The sequence below is a fragment of the Miniopterus natalensis genome, chromosome 11 (assembly GCF_054644295.1).
Source record: "Miniopterus natalensis isolate mMinNat1 chromosome 11, mMinNat1.hap1, whole genome shotgun sequence".
In the NCBI taxonomy this organism is placed as follows: Eukaryota; Metazoa; Chordata; class Mammalia; order Chiroptera; family Miniopteridae; genus Miniopterus; species Miniopterus natalensis.
In genome coordinates, this window is record NC_142091.1 from 37,729,248 (window position 1) to 37,747,186 (window position 17,939).

The 17,939-nt window shown below is 50.6% G+C and overlaps 1 protein-coding gene across 2 annotated transcripts; it reads right to left on the bottom strand.

Moving 5' to 3' along the window:
* Positions 1 to 1,883: 1,883 nt before the first annotated feature.
* On the bottom strand, positions 1,884 to 17,410 carry MOGAT2 (monoacylglycerol O-acyltransferase 2). Of its 2 annotated transcripts, none has more exons than XM_016196409.2 (6): positions 17,320 to 17,410; positions 12,367 to 12,545; positions 4,830 to 5,034; positions 4,305 to 4,479; positions 3,467 to 3,666; positions 1,884 to 2,038 (listed from the first exon to the last, which is right to left on the bottom strand). In XM_016196409.2, exons 1-6 carry the CDS (start codon positions 17,408 to 17,410, stop codon positions 1,884 to 1,886), a joined length of 1,005 nt encoding a protein of 334 aa, XP_016051895.2. The 2 variants fall into 2 exon arrangements, with proteins under 2 accessions (XP_016051895.2, XP_087678329.1); XM_087822203.1 differs by having other exon boundaries at positions 12,367 to 12,540; positions 17,315 to 17,410.
* Between the last annotated feature and the right edge of the window lie 529 nt (positions 17,411 to 17,939).

Consider the following 17,939-nt stretch of genomic DNA (forward strand, 5'->3'; position numbering starts at 1 on the left):
GGAGTCTCGTGACTTGTTTTGACCGGCACAATGCAGTAGAAGTGATGCTGTGCATGTGTGTGTGGCCCGGGACTTAAGAGACTGCACTCTTGCTCTCATTCGTTTGAAATCCAGCCACCATTGAATGCTAAAAATGGGTCAGTATAGAGAAGCCCAGCAGGTCTACCCCCAGCTGTCCCAGCCCAGCCGACCCAGCGCCGAGCGGCTGCATGAGCCCAGGCAAGACGAAGCAGAGCCACAGCCAAGCCACAGAACTGTGGGAAGCAGTGAGTCCTCTGTATTCAGCCATTACATTTTGGAGGGGTTCATCACCCAGCAACAGATCAGTGCAGTGGGCAGGCACTGCTCTCCTTGGCAAGTCTTGTCCTTCCTTCAGGGCCCTGCCCCCTGCCTCTTCCTCCAAGTCTCCCCCTGGCTGGAGATCATAGCTCCCTGCTCTGCACCTCACTGCTCCTCACACCCGCTTCTCTTGTGACCTGTACACACACTGCCTCCCAGGATAACAGGCACACCGTGAGACACAGGGACACTCATCTCTTGACAGGACATAGAGTGGCTTATGATCTTAAAATAGTATCTTCTTATGCTCACAACACTGCAGGTGGATATTGTAATCCTTATGTTTCAGACGACAAAACTAAGGTTTAGAAGGGGATGTGATTGGCCCAGAGTTACTCTACTCCTAAGGGATGGGCCAGGATTTGAACCCAAATTTACGCTTCTCAAAATGTCCCATGTTGAAGTTGTTGGTATGACCCGCTCCTGGAGGGAAAGGCCCTGTTTCCCTGCTGGAGAATGAAGGAGAGTCACAGGACCTGGTCTTACCCAGCCATCCTGTCCTTTCGGGTCTGTGCCAAACTCAGGGACACAGAATCCTTTCCACCAGGGAATCTAGGGAATCTGTCCCCATCTCACCCACCCTGCAGGCACATATTAACACCCACTCATTCATTCTCTGTCCTGGTCTGCCCTGTGTCTTAACATACCGTTCCCCTTTTCCCAACAGAACAGGGCCAGAGGTGGTAAGTGTGGGGTTGACAGGTCTGGAAGGAAGCGTCAAAATGACATTCTCTGGCCCAACCTGAGTATAGAGACTCCCCTGGGAAGATGAGACGGGGCCACAGGGTCAGGCTAGGGGTCAAAATCCTCTTCGTTGGGGGGCATGAAGGAAGAGAAGGCTGGAAGAAAACCCTTTAATTTATTGAATGGACGTTTATGGAGCCCCCTTTTTTGTGCTAAGGTAAGGGGTGAAGTTTCAAAGGACAAGTAAGAGGTACCTCATGGAGCTCTCAGCCTATGTGATGTCATAGCTGAGACTCGGAGGTCATTTCAGTCAGGGAAACTGAGGCTCAGAGGGAGGGTGGAAAGGCCTGCCTACAGTCATACGGCCAGTGACAGAGTGCAGTTGTCTTTACCCAGCTCGGGGAGGAAGGAGCTGGGGAGTCAGGGTGCGGGAGGAGGGAGCTAGTAGAAGGGGCTGGAGCTGGTGGCTTCTTTTTTGCTGTCATTCCAGATAGAGGAAGGAAAATCTGGTCATGGGTTACAGTCCTCTTTTCTCTGCCCATTGAGTGACATTACAACAGAGGGCAGAGACCTCAGAAATCATTCTCTTCCAACCTCTCTCCCATTTCACAGGTGAGCAGACCAAGGAGATGGGGACTTGCAGAGGTTTCTCAGCAGGAGTGCAAATCACCAGTGTGAGTCCGGTCACCCCTCCCGCATTGCCAGCTGTGACTGGGGGTTGGGTTTGCAGTAATCTTGGAAGACTCTGGAGATATGTTCAGCAGATGCTTCCAGGAAGGCCTCTCAGATCATGATGCCTCCCACTGGGCTCCCTAATTCCAGCCCTGCCCTTTGGGGCAGCCCCTCTTCTGGGGAGGTGCTCAGCAGAACTCCAAGTGTTGGTCCTCGGGGACGTTGTACTTGAGCTTGTGGGCTTCAAAGAGGTTGCACAGCTCATCGATGTAGTGCTGGTGGAGCTTATCCACCTCCTCTTGCGAGGGTTGCGATTTCTGCTGCACCTCGATGGGCTTCCCCACTGCAAGACACAGAGGTGGGCAGTGGGCCAGAGCAGGGGCCCTCGGGGCAGGTGCCCACTCCAGTGGTTATCTCTACAGGAAAGTGCTCTTACTGCCATCCCTTTCAACCCTATTTTGAGTGATGAATTCTAATTCTAAGATGTCAGAGCAACTCCAAGATTCAGATATAATAACACCATCACCAGCTAGCATTGCAAAGTGCCTAGAAACATGCTAGGTGCTTCCCATGCATCACCCCCTTTAATCCTCATAACAACCACCTAGGATAGAAACTGTTATTATTCCCACTGATAGGTGAGGCAATAAAGTTTAGAGAGGTTAAGTAAATTCATTAAGGTCACGTAGGCAGGAAGCGTCAGTGCCAGGATTTCACCCTGGGGATGTGTTCTCAGCCTCCAGGCCATATGGTTCTGGGAGTCTGAGATGCCATGCTCAGAAGTGCCTGCGTTTCCAGGATGAAGTGGGCCTGCAGCCCAGGCAGCCCTTCCTTCCTCTTCCGCTTCCACGCTGGCCTGCAGCGCTCCATTCGTTCCAGGCAGGAGTCGGGAAGGCCCCGACTAACCCCCTTCCTCTGGCTCTGGCTGGCTGAGAAGGCAGCTCCCCTGTCTTTCCCTCTTTGCAATAGTTTTGGAGGCAGCAGCAGTATTAACATTCATGAAGATACTGCCACACAACACAGGGAAAATCATGGTATAGGGGGTTAACCAAGTCTGTGCTCAACTAAGGTAAGTAGACCTCTCTCTACAGGCTTTGTCAGAGGAACCTAGTTGGAATCCAAGAAGAAAGCAAAAGAGGTGTCCAAATAGCTGAAAAATGTGTTAAGTCCATGCACTACAGCTCGTGCCCATTACTTAGAGGAACACCCCCCAGCTCTAATCCAGGCCTGTTGATTGTTACTTTACACACAATTCTAACAGACTTGGGGTGCCCTTCCCTTGTACCCACCTTTCCCAATAAGCCTTATTTATCCTCTGAGTCAGAATTAAATGCTCTTTCTCTGGCATAATAAAAACCCAAACAGCTCCTGATTCAAACCTCAACTTTGTTACTCAAAGGCAGTGTGATTTTTTTGAAAGTTACTTTTTTAAGCCTCAGTTTCCCATCAGTGAAATAGGGATCATAGTCTCTACCTTGAAGGTTGTCAGGAGAAACTGAGCTGCTGCATGTGAGGGAGCCTGTGCAGTGCCTGGCACACAGTAGGCGCTCAGTAATCAGTAGTGACCGTTGTTCTTTGTGCCTCTGTTACAGTTCTCATCCCAGATTGCCTCACATTCGGGGTGTATGCTTGTGTGTCTATTTCCCAGTCTAGAATGCGAGCTCCGTGAGGGTAAGGATGTGTCTGGCCCATCCCCATGTCCCCTTGCAGCTCACAGCCCAGGCCTCTTTCCCTGTAGCTTACCCCCCTCCTAGCCTGGGTCTTCGCTTACCCACAGTGGTGATGGGACGGCGGTAGGGTAAAAGACCAAAGCTGTACTGGAAAATGCCACGACCGTGGAAGAGCGGGAGGGACACACCCATGATCTTCTGCAGCCGGTTCTGGATCCAGCGCAACCAGGAACCAGGAGAGTTCTCAACTTGGTCAAATAGGTCATTCTCCCCAAAGGAGAAGACTGGCACCAGAGGCACCCTAGAGAGAGACAGAGGAGAGAGAGCATGTTGGAGGCCCCAAAGGCCCCAGCTGGTCACAGCTTCCCGCAGGGACACAGAGACCAGAACTGGAGCTGAGGACAGAGCCCTGGGCCAGAAGTAGGAAGCCTGGGTTGTCTCCCAGACCTACCAGAGCCTCCTTTTCTGATCTTGGGCAGGTCCTGGCCCCTCTCAGAGCCACGACCTCCCAGTGGCACCATGATAGATGGACTAGCGTGCTTCAGAGTCCTCCCAGATAGAAATCATCTGCCAACTTTGTAGAAAAATCTCTCCTGCCCCAGCTGGGATTCTTCACAGATGCTCCGAGGTAAGAGAACAGCCCTGCGATACGCCCCAAACTCCATTCTCCCAGATCCTATAGGTCTCGGACCTGGTGCCAGCTTTGGGCAATATGTCCCTTTCCACCCAGGCCCCTTCATCACGAAGTCTCCATTCTGGAAGCTCTTCTGGGTGTTTGGCCATGAGACAGTGCATATCTCACCAAAATAGCATCTGCATTGTGAATGAACTGAGAAATCTCCCTGCCAAAATAGAAACTTCCTTAGTCTCTGCTGTCTTCCCACCAAAACATAGCCCTTGCCAGTCTCCAACTGAACCGACAGCCCTCTTCCCAGATACCCGTGCATCAGCGCAAGCCTGATGAAGCCCTTGCGGTTCCGCAGCAACATCTTGTAGGCCCCCGGCCTGGCGTTCAGTGCCTCCTGGGCACCCCCGACAATGATGCCCAACAGGTTGCCGCCATCCTTCCTGTTCAGAATGTGAGCAGCGCTCTCCTTGTCTGATGTGACCAGCCCTGGGGAGAGAGGAAGGTGGTGGGTTATGGGGTAAGGGGGCAGGGACTGTGCACGTGGATGTGGCCCAATGAGATCACCAAAAATGCCCACAGAAACCTTGGTCCCCCTACCCCACCCACTCCAGCTGGGAGTTCCCTGAGCCTTGGGACTGAGTCCTTTCCCTCATTCCTAACTCCCTCACCAAGTTCATGGCCCCGCTCGGTGCTGTGGGAAGTGCTTCCTTGTGTCTGGCCTCCTTCCACTGCACATGCTCTTGGGAGAAGTATAAAACCCTTGGTAGCCCTCCCTAAGACTCCCTCCCGCCATGCTCGCAGCCTCATCTACCTGGGCTGCCCAGGTGGAGACTCACCCCCAGACATGATGTAATCCCTGAAGAAGGGGAACCGGAACCACAGGGTCAGCATCATCAGGTGGGGGCGGATGCCAGGGAAAAGCTCAGAGAAGCCTGTGCCCTCAGTGCACATGTTGACAAAGATTCCAGCGGCCAGGACCCCGTGGGGATGGATGGCAGCAAGGTAGTTCCGGGAGGGGTCCAGCTCAGCAGTCTTGACCAGCTGCAGGGACAGGAACCCAGTGAGCCAGAGCTGGACCTGCATCCTCACTTTGATGCTGACATTCTCCAGTGTGACCTTGGGCAAGTCACTACCCATCTCTGAGCCTTAGGTTCTCTGGAAGATTGAGATATGGTGTGTGGCTGCACCTGGTGTGTCACCAGGTGCCGGCTGTGTCTCAGACTCACTGCTGGCTTTGGACAAATTGCTTTCCTCTCAGGCTATCTATTTGTAAAATGGGGACATTTGGCCCAGTCCCACCTAACTCCCCGGGCTGCTGGGAAGCTCAGGTCTGAGAGTGCCCTGCAATGATCAGGACTGCTACGTAACAGGATATAATTTGAAGGTATCAAATGGCCACATGGGGGCGCCACCATGCTGGAAGAGACCCATTTTACAAAACTCAATAAAGGAAAAATTGGCACTTGCAAGAAATATCAGGAGAGGATTCCTGTTAGGTTGCAGACCAGGAGGCCAGCTCTGGTCCCATTTAACACCCTCCCACCACCGTGTTTCTCTGCTCCCCTCACACCAGACCTTCAGTGGCCTTTATCCACTCTTTCCCCAGACATGGGCAGCTCTGCTGGCACAGAAACTTGCCTGGGTCTAGTCAGGACTGCAGCATGGAGGGTGTAGCAGGGACCACCAGGCATTATAGATTGAGTGGAAGAGGAGAGCCATTTGTCATTAGCAGTTTCCAGGTGAAGTGGGGTGAGTGGAGGGGACAGGAACTGAGTTAACAAATGCTGCTCCTGGGCGGTTACTGAACAGGCTGGGTGCAATGTGACCGAGTCTGCAAAGCTTTCGCTGTGGGCAGCGACTGCGGGTGTGTGTGTGTGTGTGTGTGTGTGCGCGCGTGTGCGTGCGTGCGTGCGTGTGTGTGTGTGTGTGTGTGTGTGGCGGAAGACTAATTCTTTCCTCATTCTGCCCAGAACCACAGGGCCCACCCTTTACAGTGACAGTGCCAGGGCCTCTGGGAGCCACAGCCCTCAGAGTTAGAAGGCCTGAGGCCCCCTGGCAGGACTGCCAGGGCCTTGTAATTTGCATTTCCTGATTGGGAGTGGAGACTAGCCCTTTCCACTCTGGCCCAGCTTTGCTGAGGTGAAAGTCCATTCTGTCATCAAGCTGAAACTTTCAGCTGGTGACTCCCTGAGGATTCTTGTTGCTGCCTTTGGGGCCTCAGAGGCCATACTGTCCACCCTCAGAGAAGCCTGGAGGGATCTGGGGGACAGCAATGGGGATTTGAGCTTCTCTGCTTCATCCGGCTTCTTCTGTCCTTGACCTGGACTTGGTCTCCGTGCATGTACGCACAAACACACACACACACACCACCACCACCACCACCACAGTATGCCCTTCTGTTAACCACCGACACTTTGCAAAAAGGCCAGAGGGTCCACTGTCTCCCAGACAAGGGCAAAATTCTTCCACTCATGCAGTGAGGATTTATTGGATGTCAAAATAAAGACATATAACCAGAGATTTCTCACCACCCTACTGGGAAAGGTGCTTCCTCAGGAACCCATCTGGTGGTGTTTCTTTAAAGACATACCTGGCTTCCTGAACTTAAGCATTTGCGTATAAATTTTCTTTCTCAGCTAGAGGAAAGGTAATTTTGTACGACCTCCATAAAGGCGATTTGGTAATATCTAGCACAACTATAACTCTAACTGACCTTTCAACCCAGCAAAGCCAGAGCTGAGGAACTTAGCTACAGAGTTTCTCATGCTTGTGCAAAATGACATCTGTACAAGATTATTAACTGAAGCATCGTCGTTTTCAGTAATAGCAAAAACTTGGCACCCACCCAAATGTCCATCAACAGGACTTATTTAGACAAATCATGAAACGTCTATGGACCACTTTGCAGCCATAGAGAAGTATGATGCAGCTCTTCCTGTCCTAAGAGGGGAAGATAGCCACAGTCACCTGTCAGATGAGACAGCAAGGGGCTTGCAGACAGTTACCAACACGTGTCTGTATGTGGATGCACCAAACACTGGTTGTCATAGTTGCCTCTGGGTAAAGAACTGGGGAGAAGGGGTGTGAGGTGGGACAGGTCTTTTTACTCCATAGGCTTTCAAATTTTGAACAAGAATGTATTACCTATTTTATTTCTATTTTTTATTTTTTAATATTTTTATTGACTTCTAGAGAGGGAGAGTGAAACACTGATCATCTGCCTCCTGCATGTCCCCTAGGAAGGCTGGCTGCAGCGTGAGAGCCCCCAATGGACAGTGGAGCAAACTGAGATGTTGAGGGCAAATGACCTGCCCACAGCCACATAGAGGAGTCTGAGTTCCACCGTCTCCTGCAGAGAGCGCTGGAGAGAGCCAGGAAGCCTCTGCTCCAGACCCAGGGAGACAGTCTGAGACCCAGCACTCTCTCAGGGGTCTTCTCTTTTTCCGTTAAACTTGGAAGGTCCAGGGCACTCAGGGATCCTCTCCAGGAGGCAGTTCCTACATCAGCAGCCTGGCCCTGGAGAACCTGTTCCTGGCCTATCAATGTGCCTCGATAATTCAGCAGGTGAAAAACACAGGGCAAATGGGGTCTGATTCAGAAGTTCTGGTTCTAGCCTTGGGCATCTGATTTGTGACAAATTTCCCAGGGGTTTCATATATATGAATCACCACTCTAAACCCAAGGAGTCTCCTTCTGGGTTCAGGAAGTTGGCTCTGTGTGTGTGTGTGTGTGTGTGTGTGTGTGTGTGTGTGTGTGTGTGTGTGTGTAGAGAGAATGGCTTTCCTTCCCTATCTCCTCCTATCCTGATGAAAGGAAAGGCTCAGGTATTCTCCCTGGCCCGGGCAGTGGCTCAGTGGGGCTCAGGTCAGGCTTCGGCCTCCCCAGGCTTCTCCGTTGATAGCTTCTCACCCCTGCACAGCCATGCACTCGGTTAACTCACTGGCAGCTGCAAACCCATTTCCTCAATTCTAAGATGCCCCTTTTTTCACATCTTAACATTTTATTATCAAGACGCATCTGCCAGCTGTAATTGGAAGACCTTTTTTTAGTGGTACCTGAAACACTAGTATGTTTTACCACTGAGGATGTCTTATAGTTGAAGTACAGTATGTGCCAGGCATTGAGAGTTGGGAGGAGTGCCCAAGGTGGGGAATTCTCAGCACCTACTGGGTGCCAGGCACCTACTACACCACCACACTTTATCCTGTTAGCACTGTGAGGGAAGTATTGGCACCAATGTCCTCATTTTACAGATGAGGAAAACAATACAAAAGGTTAACTAATTTGCTCTAGGTCACATAGTAAAGTGGCAGAGGCAGGATTTCAACACAGGCAGACTGGCTCTGTGTGTGACCAGCGGGCTTGCCACCTTGTAGGAGTTCTCAAGTAAAAGGTGACAGAGGTTAATGAGGCAAAGGAGTGCATTTCAAGTAAGGGCATCAGCACAAGTGACACAGCTCATGCCTGATGGGGGAAGGAAAGGCAGGCAAGGAGTGAGCAGAGGCCCAGAGTGCAGGGGTCTGCAGGCTGCGGTAAGAATTAGATTTTATTCTAGGTGCAGTGGGACTCACTGCTGGTTTTTTGTTTTTGTTTTTTGGGGGTTTTTTGGTTTGTTTGTTTGTTTTAACATTTTAAGAGTCCAGATAAAAAGATAACTGTGGTCAGGACTTAGATAGTTGGGAAAAGAGAAGGTTCAGATCTGGAGGAGTCTGGGAGACAGACCTCAGGCTCTAGAGCAGCAGTTCTCAACTAGGGTCAGTTTGTCTGGCCCTCTTCCCCCTAGAGAGGACATTTGATAATATTTGCAGACAGTTTTTGTTGTCACAACTGGTAGAGGAAAGTGTTACTGGCATTTAGTGGGTAGAGGTCCAGGATGAACTCAGAAATCAGAACATGCCTCCCCATATACACACACAGCAAAGACTCATTCAGCCCTAATGTCAATGGTGCAGAGAAAGCCTCTTGAGAGTTACTTGGCTAGAAGAGGGCATGGCAGCAAAGGCAGTGGAAGTCAACAGGAATGGAGGCCCCCAATCCCTACAGGATAGCAGCTGAGGAAACAGCTGCTCTCTGTGCCAGGTCCCTGTGCCCATGGCAGAGGTAGGACTCCTGGGAGGGTCACAGGAGACAGGCCCTATTGCCTCGTGAAGCAAGACCTACCTTCTCACAGGCAGAACCCTTTCACAGTAAAGGAGCCATTGCAGAAGGAAGTGGGCACCCTGTCCAAGGGCTGTGTAAGCTGGAGTTCTGTCTTGGGGGGGTGGTCAGCCACCTGAGTCTCTCTCTGGGAGGTGGGGCAGGAAATCCCTAGTGATGTCTGCAAGGCTGTGGAGGGACTGAGGGATCATCCCAGGTGGGAGGTGTCCTGCACTACAACATTTCCTGACACCAGGTCACAGCCCTGGCCATAGCGGTCTGTCTCCCAGACTCTTCCAGATCTGATCCTCCTCAGACCTTGGCCTTGTAGACAGTGTTTGCTCCCTGTGGGGTGATGAAATCTTCACAGGGGAAACCCAGCTTCCAGGCACTGGTCTTCATCCTGAAGTGGAGACAGCTCCTCCCACACCAAACAGTGCCTGGTTTGCCATAATTAGCTCTTTAGGAAGCCCATAGGTTGAGTTTAGAAAACTCTAGGGCCCAGAAGCAGTTTCCTAATTTTGCTTGAAATTCCACCACTAGATACTAGTTCACAAAATCACAGTAAGAACTGATAGGACCTCAGAAATCCACATGTATTTGACAGGAGTGCTGAGGCTTGTGAATGCAGGGGAGTTCTAGCTGAGCTGGGACTCCCTCCAGCCTGCCCACCCCAAGGTCTTTGCAGGGCCTTTTGGGAGAGTTGGAGGGTCGGCTGGAAGCCTATGGGGAAGGGAATCTGCAGGCCACAGCCCCACCCCTGCAGGTTCCCAGCCTAGGACAGGCAAAGTCACAGTGGGTGCCATCTTGCCCTCTGCTGCCCACTTGGTGGTACTGCCTGCCCTCTGCAGGTGGTAATGCAACAGGCCTGCAGGGGCACCAATCCTGAAACACTGCAAACAGAATTTCTGCAAAGCAAGTTCACTGTTCCACCAGTGTCAACAGTGCTGAGACTGAGAAACCCTCCTTGATAGCTACAGGGCTGGGAGAAGAGCAGGAAAGGCAGTGTATAGGATAGGCACAGAGCTACCTCAGCATCATTTTTCTGCCAGACCTGCAACTGGCAGCAGCTCCAGGTACAAAGAGCAGATGCTGTCCTTTGCAGGCACTTGGATGACAGCCCCCTGGAGAATTTTCAGTTGAAGAGTCCCAGTTCTGTGAAATGGCCTTCAGTGGCCCCTATTACCTTGTCCCTGAAAAACTCTTTAGCTTAGTCCCCAGGTGTACCTTCTACTTTATTCACACTGAACATTAACATTATGGCTCAACAGCCATACTGTGGTTGGCTTCTGGGCCTGCACTTGTGCTGTTCCTCTTCTTTCCCTGATGAATCAGGATTCAGCTCACAGTGGGAGGTGAGACCACAGAGCGAGAATCCACAAAGCTCTACTAGAGGCCAGAACCTGCCTAAGGTTTCTTTGGCTTAGAAGTTGACATTCACACACACTCCCAGGTTCCAGGCCACACTTTCCCATGGAAACTCTGACCTTCCTGGAACAGGAGAGCAAGCCCTGGCCTGGGAGGAGGAGAAGAGAGAGGAAAGGGAATTTAGAATCTCAAGCTCAGAAGTCCTGGCTGGGGGTAAAGGACTCTGCTCATGACATGCCCATGTCTCCTTTGAGGACTCAGCAAGCCCTGCTTGCCTTTGATGACAATATCCTGGAAGAGCACACCGCAGAGGAAGCCAATATAGCGGGTAAGGAAGACCAGCCCCCACCTGGACCCCTCAGGTTAGCTCAGCACTGCCCACTCACTCTGTGTTTCAGCATGAGATGGAAGTCCCTGTTGGCCAACTTCTTGCCCTCTGCCCAGCTCCTGCCCTGTTGCCTTGTCCTGCCCTGTCCCACCATTGCCCTTTGCCCTGGAGGACCTGCTCACTGGGGCATTAGGGGCTCTTGCATCTCAGTAGTTGCCCAGACTTTGCTAGTTCTTTTTGGACCTCAAGACTCTTAGAAGGAGGCGATGAGTTGTTTAACCTCTGTGAGCCTGTTTCCTCCACTCCTCCTCGCTTTACGAGCTGGGGACCTAACTCCTAGAGGGATGGGAAGAGGTGAGGATCTGAATGGAGTAGAAGAAGCCATGCAGGTGTGAAGATCAGCCGCAGGGCTCTGGGCTATCAGACACGCAGCCACAGGCTCCCAGCCTCCCCACTGACTTGGTAAAATAATCCTAGCTATTAGTTTACTGAGAACCTACGAGCTGCCTAATCCCCTGTCTCATTAAATCCACACACCCAATGATGTATGTGGCATCATCTCCTCTTTACATGTGAGGGAACTGAGGCTCATAGAGACTGTGTAACTCACCCAAGGTCACCCAGCTGGTGTATGGTGGAACTGGTATTAGAACCAGTTCCAGAGACCACATTCTATACCTTTCTTTTCCTTTCCTGTTTCCAGAAAGAGCCAACTGCCCCTGCCTGGCACCTTTCTGTCACTTTGTCTTCCCCATCCTATCTCATCTGGCCAATACACTATCCCTGCCCAGCTGCTTACATCCAGGGTTTAGTTTGTCTCAGGTTCAGTAGAGAAGCTGAAGGGTCTGTTCATTCAAATCCAGGGATCTGCTTCACTTAGGACTGATCTTTGGGTCCAGGGTCAATTGTCCACGATGGCCATGAGGTACCCTGAGTCAGACAGTCAGAGAGTCAAAGGCACTCAAAGTAGGAGAGATCAGTCTGCTTACTGGATACATGAGGAAACTGAGGTTCAGAATGGGGCAAGGCCTTACCCAAGGACATATAGCATGCCAAAGTTAGGAGTAGGAGATAACCTGAGAACCAGTTTGGGGTTCTCTCCCCTTCTCCTTTACCCACAGTAAATATACAAACTTAAAAACCAGTAAAAAACTTGTTGTGTGACCTTGGTCATACCTCTGGGTGTCAGTGTCCTCATCTGATGAAGTGTGGAGCTAGATGGTCTCTTACAACCTTGACTTTATTATCTCCCTCCACCCCAAACCTGGGCTGCAGAGGGGTTTACACCTATAAGATACATATATGTGCCACACTATATGCCTCACAGAGCTCCTTCAAATCCTGTGCATTCATCAACCCTCATATTGGCCCCACATTCCCGGAGATGGGAAACCATGGCCAGAGAGGAGGTGGACTCTTCCCCATGCCACAGAGTGGTGGTAGCCCTCGCTCTTGCCTCCCAGTCCATCTCTTCTCACTTTCCCCATGGAGATGTGGGACACTATGGCCCTGGCCATGCCCAAGCCAGTCGTAATACTCACCGAGACAGGGAAATAGTCCTTCATGTACTTCCATACGACAGAGCGTCTTACGGCCCGGACCCGCCTGCCACCCTTCCATGGCTTCTCTCGGTCCAGGTACCACCAGGTTGCATACAGGACACTGAATAACCAGAATCTGGTGAACAGGAGGCCTATGAAGACCACAGTGCAGATCTGAGCTGGGGAAGGAAGCAGGTGAGAGGTATGAGAAGCAGCAAACAAGACTGCCCAGAGCGAACCTCCCCATGCACCCAGCACCTGCCCAGAGGGAACCTCCCCATGTGCCCAGCACCGGCAGCACAGTCTTGTCCAGCCCGCAGCCCCAGGAAGAGATCAGCTTCCCACGCCTTCAAGGAGGAGAGAATGCAGCCGGCCCTGAGTCATACTCGGAGAGCGGATTTTAACTGAGGGAGGCCTAACTCCAAAACTCATTTTTTCCTCATTGCACCAGCTGTCTTATTCACTTTGGTCTCCCCCCTCCACCACCCTCCCTCCAGTATAGTTGACCCTTGAACAGCACGGCTTTGAACTTCATAGGTCCATTTACATGCGGATTTTTTTTTCCCCAGTAAAGACAGTACAGTACTGTAGATGTGTTTTCTCTTCCTTATGATTTTCTTAATTACATTTTCTTTTCTCTAGCTTACTTTATTGTAAGAATACAGTATACAATACATATAAGATACAAAATATGTATTAACTGTTTATGTTATTTGTAAGGCTCTGGTCAACAGTAGGTTATTAGTAGTTAAGTTTTGAGGGGAGTGAAAAGTTATACGTGGAGTTTCGGCCACACAGGGGGTTGGCACTCCTAACCCCCATGTTGTACAAGGGCCAGCTGCAGTCTGCATTCACCAGGCACTCAATGAATGCCTGGTGGACAACTGTATTAACTGTTTTTAGTTTCCATACTTTGGGACCTCAGAGGAAAAGGAGACACTCTTTCTTTCCAGACATCTGTCTGTTTACCCTCTGCCTCATCTTTCTAAAGACACATCCAGCCAGGTACCCCCTCTAATGAAAGCCTTCCATGGTTTCTACATAACTTCAAGGCACAGCCCAAGCAGCTCGGCCTGGCATTCAAGCTCCGAGTGGCTTCCTGTCCCAGCCTCACCTCACTGACGCAACACACCTAGCACTACAGCCACGCTAAACTGCTCAGTGTTTCTACAGCTCAGCGAGATCTTGCAATCTCTTAGCTTTTGCTCGTGCTACTTTCTCTGCCTGCAATGCTCTTTCCTAGTGGAGGAGAAAAGTCCCCACTTTCCTTTGGCATTGTACCAGAGGTCCTGGCCGGTGCCACATGGCAAGAAAAATGAATGGACAGCATTAAGACTGGAAAGGGAGAAGCAAACTGTCTCTTCACAGACACACAATTCAATATACAGACTATCCTAAGAATTTACAGAAGCTACCAGGACTTATATGGGTTCCACAAGGTCGCAGGACCTTGGGAAAGAACATTTGCACAGAGGATGGAAGGAGTACTGCAGAACAGGAGGAAGGAGACAGGATACAGGGGTGGGGGGGCGGGGGAATGGCAAGGAGAGTGATTTGCATTTTATTTACCTATTTTTCACATTTAAAAGTTTAATGTGAAAAAAAATAAAGAACCCCAGTTAGGGTTCTCTCCCCTTGGGCAAAATGAAAAGTCTGTATGGGTGACTCCCACTTTAAGGAAATCAGCTCTAGAGAATAAAAACAAATTCTTTATTGTGGCTACCTGGATGGTAGGGTTTGGGGAGGTCTTACTTTTACGATGCGCATTTTGTTTGAAGGTTTTACAATGGAATGTCTTAGTTTTGCAGTCAGAAAAAAAAGGTTCAGGAAAAAACACACAGGGCACTTGCACTTAACCAGAAAGTCTTTCTCCTACCGGCCAGCCCCCTCACCCTGGGTTTACACTTTCATTCCTGTTAGCAGGCAAAACCCAGGCTGTAGGTCACTTAGGAAGGGAGATACTTTCTTTCACTTAATCCTCACAACTCTGAGAGGGAAAAATTTAAAACGCCACTTTACAAAGGACCAGAGAAAGTATGCAAATTGGCTAAGGTCACACAGCAAGCTGATAGGATGGGACCTGGGATTCAGTTCTATTATTTTGGCTACATCATGCTTCCATTTATTCATTCCACAAATATCTATGAACTCCAACTCTCCTAGGAGCTGGAGATGCAGCAGAAAACAAGGCAAACTTTTTGGATGGAGCTTACCCTCCTGTGTGAGTGTGTGAGTTATAGATGAGAGGAAAGGAAACAGACAATAAACAAGCAACCCACTGAGAAAGTATCTGACTCTGGGCCCTGAATCCTAGATGCCAGGTCCTAGTAGGCTTCTCCAGCAATTTTTTTGCCACTCCCCAAAATGCCTCCTCTAACTCCAGAGTGAACCAGCTGTTCAATAAATGTGCACTTTTTTTTTTTAATCCTCGCCCAAGGATATTTTTTCCATTGTTTTTCAGAGACGGGGGGCGGGGGGGGGGGCATTGATGTGAGAGACACACATTGGTGGCCTCCCACACTCACCCCAACCGGGGCTGGGGCTGGGGCTGGGGCTCGAACCTGCAACAGAGGTAGGTGCCCTTTACTGCAATTGAACCCAAAACCCTTCAGCCTGTGGGCTGATGCTCTAACCACTGAGTCAAACTGGGGAGGGCAAATATGCAGTCTGTCTTCTCCACCAGAAGCCCTTACTCTCCTGCCAGCCTTTAAATCCTGCCCTCTGGACCCCATCTCCTAAATATCTCTTGAAGGAGACCACTTCTTTCCACTCGCTGCCGGCCTCCCTGGAACCAAGGTTGGCGATCTTTTTCTTAAAGGGCCAGACTGTAAATATTTTAGGCTTTTCAGCTCAAGAGGCAACCTGGAGGGTATTACATAGGCACATAACCATTTAAAATGCAATCATTTAAAAATGTAAAAACCATTCTTACTTCATGGACTGTGCAAATACAAAAACAATCCGGGGAGGGTGGGGAGGAAGGGGGTCAATGGGGGGATGGATAGATAAATAAATAAATAAATAAATAAATAAATAAATAAATAAATAAATAAATAAATAAATACTGGAATAAAAGATTGTGGAAAAAAAACAAACAAAACAATCAGTGGACTGGATTTGGCCCATGGGCCATAATTTGGTAACCCCTGATCTAGACTGTGATGGCTTCCTGCCATTGATCTATTGCTCAACACCCCAAACACAGTAGATGCCTTCACAGCTGCCATGGGGCCCTTTAACACACAGATTGGACCTTGTCACCGCCCTACCTAAAGCCTTCTTGGGACTCCCTTTTGCCCCCAGGATAAGGGATAAGGTAAAACCTCCCACTCCTGCACCAGTGAGCTCATATCTCTTTTCTCAGCTGTTTTTCCTCTAGTCCTCCAGGCCCAGCGTGACTTTGACCTCTGTGCTGCTCCTGACATTCCCAGGCTCCTGGGCTACAGGTCTGCAAGGCTGCTGGTGGGCATAGCCAGTCAGACACGCTGCTGCTCACAAAGCTCACACAAGGCAAGCCAAGTATGAGGTCCCTTATTTCCTGTGATCGATAGGCAGCAGACTGCCTGGCTCTGGGACCCCAGTGCCCTTTGTCCAGGAGCCAGCACCAACAGTCTGCCCTGGGCATAGGCCTTCCTGCCCATGCTTTTCCCACAGCCTCCTTATCCACACCCCCTCCCATACCCTCTGCCCTCTGCCCTCTCTGGGCCTCCTCCTCTCTCTTGCTGCATCAGTAGGAGGAGCCCAGTACTCTAGGACCTTTGGCATTTATATCACTTAGGACTCTACAACCTTGGGCATTTAAAGCACTTAGTTTCTTGGCTCATCTGTGTAATGGGGATAACCAAGGATATTTAAAATGTTTAACAACCTTTAGGACCCAAGACAAAGACCAACATAAAGGATGTCAGGGGCAAGGTACTGAAGTGCCTAGGGAGTGAATCCTTCAGCTGCACAGTTGGGAGGAGGTTCTGAGAAAGTACCTGGTCACAGTGGTGGTGGCGTGTGTATGTGTGTGATGCCTGTTGACCAACCTGTACAGAATATGTCCATATTTTAACACCAGGATAGTGGTGTCTGCATACAGGCTGAACACTAGCCTTGGGGGTAGCAGTTTCCACCAGGTCTGGTGCCAGGAGAACTGAAGACTCCACATACTCCCAGTTGCTCTCTCTTTCCAATCCTCAGTCCTGGGCCCTCCTCAAAAATGTCCCCTTCAGCAGGGCTGAAGTTTGGGCAAGTGTGGCCTCCTGGCCACAATAGATGTGTTCGGTGCGGGGCATGGGGGAGGTAAGGGACCCTCCTGTGTAATTCCAGCCGAGGGGCCAGGGAGGGCTGTGCTGTGCAGATTAAGCACATCTCTTCATTTCATCCCACAATAGCCCTGTCAGGTCAGTATTGTTATACTCATTCTGCAGATGATGAATGAAATAGAAGCCTGGAGAGGTCAGGCATGGGTCCACAAAGGTCACACAGCTAGTCAGTTGCACAATTAGAGTTCGACCCAGGTTTGCCTGGTACCCCGTTCTCTCCCCAGTCCACATTCAGCCTCCACTTTCTCTCTCCATTCTGTTCTTTCCCTGTTCCCCTTTTTCCCTACCCCTTCAGTCTCCCCCTCTCTGAAGGAAGGAAGAAAATCCATCCCCTCTGAGCAGCCTGAGGAGCCCTTTCAGGAAACTGCCTAGATTTTCCCCCACACCACAGGCAGCCTGAGACAGGTGTTCTGTCCTAGTACAAAGGTGGAACCCACAGCCCAGCAAAGCTAAGTAACCTGCCCAAAGGCACAAGTGATGGCTTCTACCCCACCCTACCCCCACACCCTCCAAAAGTCTCTGGGCAGGGACTCTGAGCACAGCAAAGCCCTGGTTAAGACCGAAGTCTTTCCACCATCAATGTACTGTGTGCACCTAAAGTAGCAGATGCCCATCCCCCGTCCCCAAGCCCAGCCTGCCTTACCCAAGGCCAAGAAGCAGAAGACCCACTGCAGGACAGAGAGGGTCTGCAGCCTGCGCTCCCATGACACGTGCAAGGGCGCAAACTCCACCATGCTGGCTCCTCTGTGGGCTCTGGAGGCTTCTCAGTACCACCGTGCGCAGAAGCACCCAAAGGTTTTTGTGGCTGGCCAGGTTGTATAAGCATTTGTGGGGGAGGAGGCCGCCCCGCCCAGCCCGGCCCAGAGGCCTCCTTGCCCCACCCCACCGGAAGCTGTTTCCTAGGAGAAACCTTTGAATCCTTCCTTGTGCCCTGGGCTCAGCTACCAGGAAAGGAAAGTGAAGGAAGTGTGCAGCCTTTATCCAGGGCAGCTGTCTCCTCAGGTAGTAGCTTATAGGGCAGGATCAACTTTTTCCAATTGCTTCAATCTTGCTTTTCACTTATCAGGTGGAGCTCCAAGAATAATTCGGTCTCCAGCTCTTCCCACCTGCCCAAGGATCTGGCTCCAGTAATGGTCTCCTCTCTCTTCTGTCATGTCCATTGTTCCCCCTCTACAAAAATGCCCCCATTTAAAAATCCCCTGGTCCTGTTTGCTGCAACTGGAATGGCAACAGGTGTTAGACTAGTGGGGTCAGACTGGACCT